This window comes from Apostichopus japonicus, chromosome 4, assembly GCF_037975245.1.
Source record: "Apostichopus japonicus isolate 1M-3 chromosome 4, ASM3797524v1, whole genome shotgun sequence".
In the NCBI taxonomy this organism is placed as follows: Eukaryota; Metazoa; Echinodermata; class Holothuroidea; order Aspidochirotida; family Stichopodidae; genus Apostichopus; species Apostichopus japonicus.
Genome location: NC_092564.1, coordinates 7293370 through 7305293, shown reverse-complemented (window position 1 = coordinate 7305293; position 11924 = coordinate 7293370). Strand labels below are relative to the sequence as shown.

The following is an 11924-nucleotide window of genomic DNA, read 5'->3' as shown; positions in this document are numbered from 1 at the left end:
TTCTCAAAAAATATGTTTCCATCGTTAATTGTAACTATCCACACAAGATAATTGCATCTCATTCCCTGTTCTCATTTCATAGTAATTTCCACCCTCTTAAGTGTGATGGCCCTATGTAGAATTTGTCTATCTTTTTCCATCATTCAGTAAGACCAACATGTCATTCATGTGCATGAACTATTATCTACACCTGTTAAGTGTCCCTTTACAAAAATTAGTAGCTATGAACCTATCTTGGTTAACTTTTTTCAATATTGACTACTTGGAAAAGGTTTCCACACCACCATCAATACTACTTGTGTTGCCTGTCAGCTAAACTTCCAACAAACCACCACGTTGGTGTTTGTTCCTCTCCATCCTCAGAATTGCCATCTCGCAGCGTCTTGGATGTTGGCCATGGAGGAGAAGATTAAGGCTATGGGAGAACCAGGAGCCGAGATTCACGAGGATTTCCGACTCTTCCTCAGCTCCATGCCGACCACAAAATTTCCCGTCTCTGTCCTTCAGAACAGCGTCAAGGTGACCAACGAACCTCCAAAGGGTCTCAGAGCCAACGTCCGGAGAGCTTTCTCAGAAATAACACCTGAAGCATTCGAAGAACATAGTTAGTGACGATCCTTTTTTACTATTAGCTGTTTCATTTTTGTTTATAAGGAGCAAAGATATTGTTGAGAATTGCAGTCGTACCACATGATGTCATCCTGAAGTCATGCCCAATCTGTTGGAAAGGCTCTCTCCTCTTTTCAAAGTTCTTTGTAGTTCCTTTTAAGTTTCTGTTGTTGGTATATTAGTCGATATGTTGTTTGTTACATTACGTTGATTGTGCGTCTATGTGTCTGAATATTTCATCTATGTTTTTTATTCAGTTCTTGGACTGCAGTGGCGGAAGCTCACCTTTGGACTCTGTCTCTTCCATGCCATTATCCAGGAGAGGAAGAAGTTTGGCCCTCTTGGCTGGAATATAAAGGTAAATTGTTATTGTTAGTCTTGACCATGATCAGGTACACATGTTTTATTGAAACCACAGGAATATGTTATATGTTGAAAAAAAATCAGTTCAATTTGTTTAAGTTTTTCCTCACTTGTACTGTTAACACTAAATATTTAATATCTGGCTTTTCAGTAGTCATGATTTTAGAATTAGTTCACATAACATTGGTCGATCTTTCGTTTGCTCATTCCTTAGTACATTCTTTTAAAGTAACAGATGGGCACTACCTATTTTCATACCGTAGAAATATGTTTAATACATGCGTAGTATTTTATATGCATACTGTAAGCAAATTGTAGTAAGAATGTGTATTTCTTGTAAATGCTCTTTACCTATGATATGTGTAAATATATATTGATAGCAATGAAGTAATTATTCTCCACTACAACCTTGAATGTTGACATTGAATACAAACTGAGAATATTTTACTACCGAGAGCAAATAGCATTGATTAAAAACATAGGAGAAGAATTTGCCAACTTGTAGCAACTAATGTTTTTCTTCCTTTAGAATATGTTTAAAACTCCTTTTGTTTCCAATGTAGTATGAATTTAACGACAGTGATAGAGAATGTGCCCTGGAGAACCTCAAGATGTTTCTCTCTGATGGCGAGATACCCTGGGATGCTTTGGTCTACATCACTGGAGAGGTCAGTAACTGATGGCATTCTTGTTTCTTAATGATTTTGATATTCCACCTACATGCTTTGATGCTTGCAACCAGTACATTGTTGTAACAAATCCCTTTCATTTTACCATTGAGGAAAGCCGTTTCCAGTGGCTTTCCTTATCTCGGATCGAGTCAAAAATATTGTCTCTACGAAGAACAACTTCACAAACTTCTTCCAGTCACTTCACTCTTGAAATTTGTTTTCCTGAGTTATGACTGGTTACAAGACTAATTGAAGCCCTCTGGTGATGTGCTTACAGTTTTGGAGTATCTCTTAAAATAAGGAGAAAAATGGAGCTTGCTTGGTTCTGCTGGAAACTGTCAGTTTTGTTAGAATATCAGCAAAGCAAGATTTATAGAAGAAAGGTTGATCTAACTTTAAATACTTGTGAACTTCACAAGTTGTAAACGAAGGTCTCGTCGCGTAGTATTTTCACTGATAAATCATCGTCAGAATTGAAACATCCATGAAAAACCTAACCGTTGAGTTTAATTGTTTAAATTTCATTCTTCAAAATGTAGACTCTGATCATGAAGGCAGTCACATAGGTTTATTGTAGTGAAAAGTAATCCTGTTAGTCTTTCTAAGATAACCTACGTTAATCTTTTAATCTCCTTAAGATCACCTACGGTGGCCGTGTGACGGATGCTTGGGATCAGAGATGTCTCCGTACGATCCTCAGAAGGTTCTTCTCCCCGAATACTCTGGACCCAGAATACAAATATTCTGATTCTGGTAAATATGTCCTTTATATGTATGTTTCATCATAGTAATGGTGTAGTATACTTGAGCAAGATTAGTTTTGTTTGAAATTTGGCAAACTGGGTCAGTTGTGTTCAAAGAAGCGCAACACATTGGATTAGAAGTGTGAACAGGAAACAATGCATTTCAATACGAAATTTAAAATTAGATTGAATTGATTTCTTTTTTAAGAAGTCAGGGGTTTTGGGTTTTTTTTTTAAATATAGCTTCTTTTTCTTGTCTTTCTAGGTATATACTACTGCCCAGATATGGACACCCTTGCAGAGTACAGACAGTACATTGAAGACCTACCAATCATTGACGAACCAGAGATCTTTGCGATGCACAACAATGCTAACATCACATTCCAGGTGGGAGTCAATGCTAAATGCCAGTTCAAACAGCTCTTTTTGTTTTAAGTTTATTTTAGCTCTCATTAACAAAGATAAATAAAGATAATACTATCAACATGAAAATGGTATCTGTGGAATGTCTGTGTAGTTGCATACGTGAAATCAACTGTACAATGGAATATATGAAATATATAACGGGGAGTAATTTATATGTTAATATTTTGTGTAACACTCTTGTAGGCTGTTGAACGTTGTCTCATAAAAATACTATAGCACCTGTGTAATAGTTGCTTTATAATAGTATCTTTGCACTTGTATCATAACTTGGGATTGGATAACAGATATATTAGTCCCTGCATAAAACTTAAAAATTAGCCCTTTGTTGTGACAAGCATTACTTGTAATTGTACTTTGATTGGTTCAATGTTCTAGCTCCTATATTGATTGCATGTCCATCCATTCCTTCCTCTTCAGAGTACAGGTTCATTAATCATATATGATTAAGGTATCACAATGGCTTTCCTTTACAAGCATATTAATTGATTTTATCTACTGTTGTTCATAGTTTAACATGTAGAGTTTTTTTTATGAGTGTTTGATGATTGGTGTTGCCATTTTCTATAATCTAAAATGGTTGACAATGCAATTGGTAAGGGTTTGGGGGGGGGGGGGGGTTGGGGTTGGATAGAAATAGTAGTGTCACCCTATGCCCTTTTCTCTGTGATGTCTTTCAAATTTACCACATTGGTATATACCTCTATGTTCAGCTTTATTGGTTATGGACAGGTTAGTTTAAAATTGCTTTAATTAGGACAAATTATTGGAGTAAATCTGTCAGAAATTGAAACAGTGTTTAATATGGTATTTCAGTATTGAAGTGTAAACAGTAGCATATGGTTTCAGACTCCCCTCATTCCTCAGACACCTGTCAATCAAACATTAAAAAACAAACAAGAAAAAAGTAGACATGACATCAGTATTTTACAGCAGGTTTTTTTTTTTTTAGTTTCTGCCTCTTATAATGGAACCAATTAATCAGTTAGCACCATTTACAAAACCACCCTCCATGGTGTTGAGGAAGGAGTTATTTTAAATGACCAATAGTGACATTTTTTGGTGCCATGTCTACCCCAAATACTTTTGCCACCTATAAATAACAACTCCTTATTTTATTTATTTTAATTTTTCTCTGCGCTCTTTGCATTCCAGCGACAAGAAACACAGACTCTGGTGAACACAATTCTGGAGGTTCAACCTCGGATGGCTTCTGGCGGGAGCGGAAAAACCAGCGATGAGATCGTCTACGAGTTAGCCGAGAGCATTTTACAGAAACTTCCAGAGAAGCTCGACATCGAGGAGGCATTCCAGGAAATGTTTAAGGTATTTTGAGGATGTCGTCATGGTGATTAATTTGAATATAATCTTACTAGTTATTTGCATTGTTTCAAACTGATAACAAATACCTAAATCAGTGTACTATGGTTTGTTGATCTGTTGTCACAGTGTTTGTTATGTTCAAATAATTAACCGGCAGAAAGTGTTTACCCTCTGGGTGGGATATGTTTAACTTGGGATATGTTTTTGCTTGTTTCATATTACTGTTGAATATTTCTGTGATTGTTGGTAGCTGCCTGTCATGACATGACATTTTCAGAGAAGTTTACCTTCAAGTCATTCGTCGTGGGTCGGTTACTTTACAATTCATTTCCCATTTGTCATTACTCATGCTCTAATACTACAATGGATAAGTTTATAGTTCAGCTAATTTAAATATCATTTTTCTGTAAGATTCCTTTTTGATGAGCTAAGAAAAGAAGTTTAAGCAACAAACACTTTTCCTTTTCCAATGACATGGAAGGTTTTGTACCTCATTCCTAAGATATAAATAAGGAAAATATTGGACACCAATGTCATTTGAGAGGTGTTTTTTTTTGGTCACAAAAATATGAAATAAACCTAAGTTTTGTAATTTTTAGTGCCTCATTAAGATTGTAGGGGATTGTAATGTCTTGTGTGACATTCCTTTAACCCCTTTTTCTTAAGACTTATTTCATTGTCATTTCTCTGTTGTTATTTTAATATTAGAAAACATCTTGTTTGATACTACTATTGTTGTATATACTTCTTAGTATAATATTTAAAGCTAAATCAAGCCCGGATTCATACTTAAAGTTCACCAGTTCCTTTCACCAATCCTTCTAATCTGAACTTTAGCCCGACGATAAAGGACGGATGAATTCGTTGACCACGGTCCTCACTCAAGAAGTAGATCGATTCAACGGCCTGCTGAAAGTCATCAAGGTCGGTTTCAATTCCATCTCCTTAATCTAGATTCAACATTTCCGTAATTAACAAAATAGCTTATTCAGTTCACTTTCTCTCTTCCAATATATTGACCATTATAATGACTTTTGTTTCCAACTTTATTACATTTGATCTAGTGAGACTTTATCTATTTTTTTTTCACCCAAAATATTAAACAAGTGTTTGTTCCTACCAATCTCACCTCAACCACCACTTGCTTGCTTAGCTTAATAATAATTTTTTTTATACATTCCATAAATTTTATTAGACGACTGAAGCTATTAACTTGTTTGATAAATACTCAAAGGTAGATGTTCTCAAAGTTTATCCCAGAAATGAGGTGAAGTGAAGATTTAATAGATATGATGCTAATTATATGATTCCATTGTCTTGTTGCTTAACTTGCTTAAGATTAGGATTTCCTCTCACTTATCAGGACTCCATGCGGACCATTCAGAAGGCTATCAAAGGATTTGTCGTTATGTCAGAAGAACTGGAGAGAGTCTACAACAGTTTCTTGAACAACCAAGTACCAACAATGTGGTCCAATGCAGCTTACCCCTCTCTGAAACCCCTGGCTTCATGGGTGAGGGATCTGCAGCTCAGGGTCGGATTCATAGCAGTAAGTAGTATCTCTGTGTTAATAAATAGTTTGATGAACCCCTACCAACATGAGAGCATGGTCCTTAATCTGTCTCATGGTTTATGACAGTCATCTACACATCATTAACTATTGGATGTTCATTGTCAACATGGACGCATAGTTTGTTTTCTTTTCTCTGATGGTCGATGTTAACAAAACAAAGCTGGTTTGCTCTGTTGATGAGATGATATAACTAAATTATTTCTTCTTTCAAATTGAAAGAAGAAAAATTCCTGCTAGGATCGAATCGGCAGGCCCTCGAACTTGTACACATTCTCTCAAATTGATTTAATCTTTTCCCAATAATTTTTCTGTTTGTTATTTACTGTAAATGACTGTAAACAAATAACAAAACTGATAACAACCCTGTCAGCCTGAGTCATCTTTCTAATCATCGAATAAATTAATCTGCTTCTTTCTTATTTCCCAGTTTTGTTTCTTTCTGCAAAGAATGAATAAATTACACAACCAAATATAATTACTGCTCACACTCAGCTTGCTGGAAAATGAGGGATAATGCTATTGGAGCAAGCTTTCTCCCTGTTACGGTTCAGTCTAATATTGCGATAGTAAGGACTAAGAGATCCCATTGTTTTAAGTTTTAATTAAGTTGCCACGTTAGTCCAGAGTTCATTATCAAAAACTGTAGATTTATATGACAGTGAATTTCTTCCAAATACTTGAATAAAATATGTAATTTTCTCACTTTCTTTCTCATTTATAGCACTGGATTGCTCATGGACAACCCAAGTCATTCTGGCTTTCAGGATTCTTCTTTCCACAAGGTATGTGTGTGTTTTCCTTTTCACCTAAAATTTTTAATGTAAACTTTTTAATTGGTTTATACTTTTAACCTATTGAAGTATAACTGAGTGGCCAAAGCTTGATTATGAAACATTTCATTTCATCTAAATTCTTCTTCCGGAACAACATTTCCTGTAAACATATCCTGAATTCATTAAAAAATAATTCAACATAGTTGTGAAAGGAAGGGCTCTAGGAAGCATTGGGGCTTTACAAAGTAGAATGCTCCCCACATGAGAAGAAGAGGAAAATAATCACAAACTGGGTGTACCTCTAAATCCACAACATTAAAAAAAAATGAATGAACTAACAATTATGATTGCTGCTTCTGGGTTATCAGGAGAAAACTGTACTTGATTTGACTCTAAAGTAAGGATTTCATCAACAACCAGATTTGCATTGTCAGGTTATTGGCCCAATGTGACTAATACAGTCCTTTGTAAAGATTGACAGAATACTGGACAGAACATAGCAAGTTGTAGCCACCTTAGTTGCGGTGACTGAATTATAAAAGAATGTGAATTTAATCTGACAGAGGTAGGGAAGGAGTCTGAATTTTATCTGGGGGAGGCAGGGAAAGGGGTAGACTTATTGAAAACTTCTTCCAGATATTCTGTATTCATTTATTCTAGTTATTTCTTGTTCCTTCTTGCCAGTTGCACAACTTGCCTTACATTTGAAAGGATTATTGAGATATTTTGACAAATTTTGTCATTTTGTGAAATGATTTCCGATCTATATAGCAATACTGATGTCAGTTGTGGTTTGTGGTATAACATTTAGTACATTATTAAGAAACGAAAATTACAAGATCGCTCGATGAACACTATAACATAAAGTTAGTATTTCAAATATTCTTTTGTCATCTCACATTTTCAACTATTTTGATATTGTATATCTTTGTCTCCCATTAGGTTTCCTGACTGGTACACTACAGAACCACGCCCGTAAATATGACTACCCCATCGACCAGCTGTCGTTTCACTTCTTTGTCTTACCCAATTACCTGGATCAGGGGACCATCGCCGCTCAGCAGGAACATCTCGGCTTTGGTGAAGTGCTTGATTCAGATAAAGAAGTAAGTTTTTCATATACTCTGACATTTTGTCTCTTAACAGGATGCCACCCCCCCCCACCCCAACACCCCTACCCCCAAGAACAAAAAAAGAAACTCTTATTTATCTGAAATGCATTTGTACCATTAGGAGCAGGGAATAATTAAGTGGCTCTGAATTTCGTCTGTTATAAAATATTATGGTTCCTGTGTACCAAACTGGTATTCATCTTTGGACTTGCATAGCTATTTGAACAATTTGCATAACATTTTGCGATGCGATACCGGATAAATTATACCCTGAGGAGGCCAATGAAAGAGGGATTACTGGAGTCATTGGAGAACAAAAACTCCACTATGGAAGATTCTTTGGTGATCACAATGTTATCTGTTCTCCTGCATGTTGCTTGAATTTGCTTTGTCATGTTACTTTCCATCCAGTGCATTTATTCAAAAGTGACAGATGTGAAATTCCTCTTCGTTGGAGCCATATTCAAATATATTTTCCCCCAGCATACATCTACCCTATCGTATCACTTCCTTCTCTTTGTCTTATCCAACTTCTCTTCCATTCCTGTTCTCTATCAGTTGCTCTATTTTTAATTTTTAAAGTCAGAAATTGTAACATGTTAGGTCAAAGAGTAATTCTAAAATTAGGTGCTGGCAGTGAAAGTCTTTATTATTATGATTATTATAGCATCCTCTCAAATCCTTTGAATTGAAATAGTCTTTTGACACTTCAAAATTCTTTTATGAGATAATAAAATTCGTTGTTTTAATCCCAAAAGGAAGATCCGATGATGTCATTAAGCTTTTGAACTTTTTGAACACAAGTTTTACTAATCCTGATTTTCTAGTTTCTTACTTCAACTGAAATGTCCCTCTCATAGTACAAGTTGGGTATCCTATCAAATCTAAACTCTTTCATTACTGCAGGGACAGTCAAATGCTCTCGAACCTAACATGCATGTTTATCGTAAAAATCTGTCTCCTCCAACCCTAGATTCTTCGTTTATAACCACTACTGAAGTACAGTCTCAAACCATACACTCTTGTTTATTGTATAACTGTTAGTACAATATCCTCTAGATTCTAATTTTGTTTTGGTTTATTACAACAACCTCTCAAATCAAACCAGCATGTTTATTCTGCAACGATGAAAAAAGTATCCTCTTAGCCCTAAATTTGATGTCTATTGTTACAGCTGAAGTGTCCTCTCAAAGCAAACTATCATTGTTTATTGTACAACAATGAATAAAGTATCCTCTTAATCCTAAATTTGATGTCTATTGTTACAGCTGAAGTGTCCTATCAAAGCAGACTCATTGTTTATTGTACAACAATGAATAAAGTATCCTTCTTAACCCTAAATTTGATGTCTATTGTTACAATTGAAGGGTCCTCTCAAACTAAATACTCCTGTTTGTTGTACAACTCAAGTATCCTCATAAAAAGTAAACTTCTTGTTTAGTGTTGCAATAAACTGAAGAAACTTAATACATGTATACATATCATGACAAAATATTGACTAAACTCAATTATCTTCTTTTAAAAAAAATACTCCAACTAATATGATAATGCTATTATCCTTTTCCTTGTTTTCTACTTCCTCCCTCTCTCACCTCTCTCTCCTCTCACCTACTCTCTCTCTCTCTACCATCTTCTACCTCCTCGTTCTTTGACTTCCAAGAAAACAAAAAAAGAACCCAAAGAGAAGAAAGAGGAAATAACCTGCAACTGTGTTAATAATGAAGTAAGATTTATTTAAAAAAAAAAAAAAAAAAGCTTCTTTTCTTTTCAATTGTTTCAAATCTCATCTTCTGGGTTTCAGCCTTTCTTTTTCCCACTTTTAAAATTTACCCTTTCCTTTTGCTTTGATGATTTCATGGTCGTCAATATTTATTAATTATTTTGTTTTCCTTGAGTTTTGTCTTTTTTTGTTGGAAATTTGTGTTAATCCCTGTTATAATAATTAAAAACTTTGACATTAGACTTAGCATCTATTATGTATGATTGTTTTCAAAGACTATTTTCCCTTCTATCCCTCTTCCCCCCCCCACCCCACTCATTAATACCTCCTTCTTGGTCATAGGTTATCCTTGTTGAACCAGTTTGTCTATTCATTGTACCTGATGAACCTCTCATAGGAATATTAATGAATCAAGACCTAATGTACTTGCAATACTTCCTTCTATTTTAATGCTATTTATACTGCAGAAAAAGAAAAAAAAATAGTGATAGTACACCCAACACATGTTATTTTATAACTCTACTGAAACAGATTGTTTTTTTTTTCTTAAACTACTTTTCCTTACAAATTCTCCTTACCTGTCCCCTCCCATTGACATGCTGTGTCATCATAGTTTATTGTTTGTATTTAAGTGTTCTTAAACGTCCAATTTCTTACCCGTCTTTATATGTTAATATCTATTAGCCGGCCAACGAGAAGATCGCTGACGAAGATGTAAGTTAGTGTGTGAATCAAAACTCTGCACCTCACATCTTTTTGGAGTGCACAAAGAAATTCGTGTTTTGAAAACATGGTTATGAAAACTGACTTATCAAGGAAAATTTGCACTGAACTTACAACATCTGCTGAAATTCTCTATTTCTAATAGAATGGGAATATTTGGGATTATTTATATGATTTAAGTTTTGTGTTTACCTAATCTTGGTTTGAAGCTTTCTACTAACCTACTCATTAATGACGGATGTGATTTGAGGACATTTTCTACACTTTTATGTGAAGTTTACTTGCACTTTGAACAATTCAGTTCAGCACAAACGTTTCTGTTACATCCACCACTGCTATGTTAACCGATGGGTATCAAAACAATTTATTTACAATCTTAAATTTACTTGTGGTAACTAACATGTTCAAAACGGTCAGTGTCAAAAATTTCTGAACAAATGAAATGTCTGGGTTTGGGTCTGACTACAGGCAGTATTATCAGTTTTCAAACATTAAAATTTGTTAACTGTTTTTTTAAATATGTTCAAATTATGGGGGGTTTTGGGGGTCTATGTTTAGTCTCCTATTTTAACATCCTGAAATTGCTAATTGCCTCAAAGGGTACTTGGTACAAGGCTTAACAACAGATATTTGGCTGTGAATCAATAAAATAAGGTATATTTGCCTCAAGAAGAGCCACATAAGGATGTGTGTGAAAGTAGATGAAACGTTGGGCTCTATTTGACCAAGTTTAGGGTACTTTTTTATTCATCTATGGGCAATATCAGCTCTTGTTGAATTGAGAAGGATTGCAATTGCAAGCAAAAACAAAAGCAGTAAAATTGAATCAGAAATGTTACGTAGTATAAATGTAAAGAGAATGCAGAGATTAGTAAGGTTTACAACATTCAGAGCTCTCAGAGATAAAGTATTTTTTGCTTTACTACAACTCTTGTCTAACAAATTGTTGTTTGTTTTTATTTTGTTTGTTTTGGGGAGGATTGATACTTTTCCTCCTGTTTTCTGTTTGAGTAATTTGTTGCTGTTTTTTATTTGGGGTGTTTTCTTTTTTTTTTATCTTTTTTTTTTTTCATTTGACATAAATCACTATTTTGCAAAAGAAGTTATTATGCTGTGATTAATCAAACATTGCTTGTTCTGAAAGTAACATCTCAAGGAAACTGATTGAGAATAATTTTGCAGATGGATGCAAAAACATTTTCTGGACAAAACTTATGTTCACAAGTGTTGTATATATTAAGTTATATTATGTATGGCTTTCAGTCACATGGTGGTGGATAATTGGGTGGCAGCATATATAGTATGAATAAACATGAGGATGGGCTAAGGCTCATAAATAAACATGAGGGTGGGTCAAGGCTCATGACTAAACATATAGGTGGAGATTTCATCTTCGTTACTTCCAATCCTCAGCTGCCAACCGTAGAGGATGGAGTGCTGGTCCATGGTCTATTCATGGATGCCTCTCGTTGGGACGACGAAGCCATGATCGTGGCTGACCCCAAGATAGGGGAAATGAACCCGACCTTACCAGTCATGCATATGAAACCAGAGATGTCCTTTACCCCGGACCCAGCCGATTATATCGCTCCCCTCTACAAAACGGGACTGAGAGCTGGAACTCTATCTACCACAGGTCAGTTGTCAATATTGTTTTCTTCAAGCAAGCAAGTCACTCCAAACTCCCACTGATGTTCATGGACTTAATAAATCTGTTTATCTAGAGACTGCAATAGTACCTATAATGTGGGGAGGGTAGCTAGTGGACCTTCATAGTAACAAAAATCAAATATGCAACTGTCAGGGTAGTTGCGGTATATACGGTAAACTGGAAACTGTATACTTAATTGTTATTATACCAAAGAAAAATACCACCCTATACCAATACCTA

The 11924-nt window shown here is 35.2% G+C and overlaps 1 protein-coding gene across 6 annotated transcripts in view; it reads left to right on the top strand.

Annotated features, from left to right (window-relative positions):
* LOC139966316 (dynein axonemal heavy chain 6-like) overlaps window positions 1–11924 on the top strand; it is a 173035-nt gene that overhangs the window by 159070 nt on the left and 2041 nt on the right. For 3 of the 6 annotated variants that reach the window (XM_071969183.1, XM_071969181.1, XM_071969182.1), the window contains exons 60-72: window positions 364–604; window positions 867–967; window positions 1536–1640; window positions 2282–2396; window positions 2652–2773; window positions 3965–4135; window positions 4970–5056; window positions 5496–5681; window positions 6427–6487; window positions 7421–7584; window positions 9251–9313; window positions 9995–10024; window positions 11447–11669. In XM_071969183.1, coding sequence (XP_071825284.1) covers window positions 364–604; window positions 867–967; window positions 1536–1640; window positions 2282–2396; window positions 2652–2773; window positions 3965–4135; window positions 4970–5056; window positions 5496–5681; window positions 6427–6487; window positions 7421–7584; window positions 9251–9313; window positions 9995–10024; window positions 11447–11669 — 1669 coding nt within the window. The remainder of the gene's footprint in view (window positions 1–363; window positions 605–866; window positions 968–1535; window positions 1641–2281; window positions 2397–2651; window positions 2774–3964; window positions 4136–4969; window positions 5057–5495; window positions 5682–6426; window positions 6488–7420; window positions 7585–9250; window positions 9314–9994; window positions 10025–11446; window positions 11670–11924) is intronic. The other 3 variants (XM_071969185.1, XM_071969184.1, XM_071969186.1) reach the window with 3 other exon arrangements.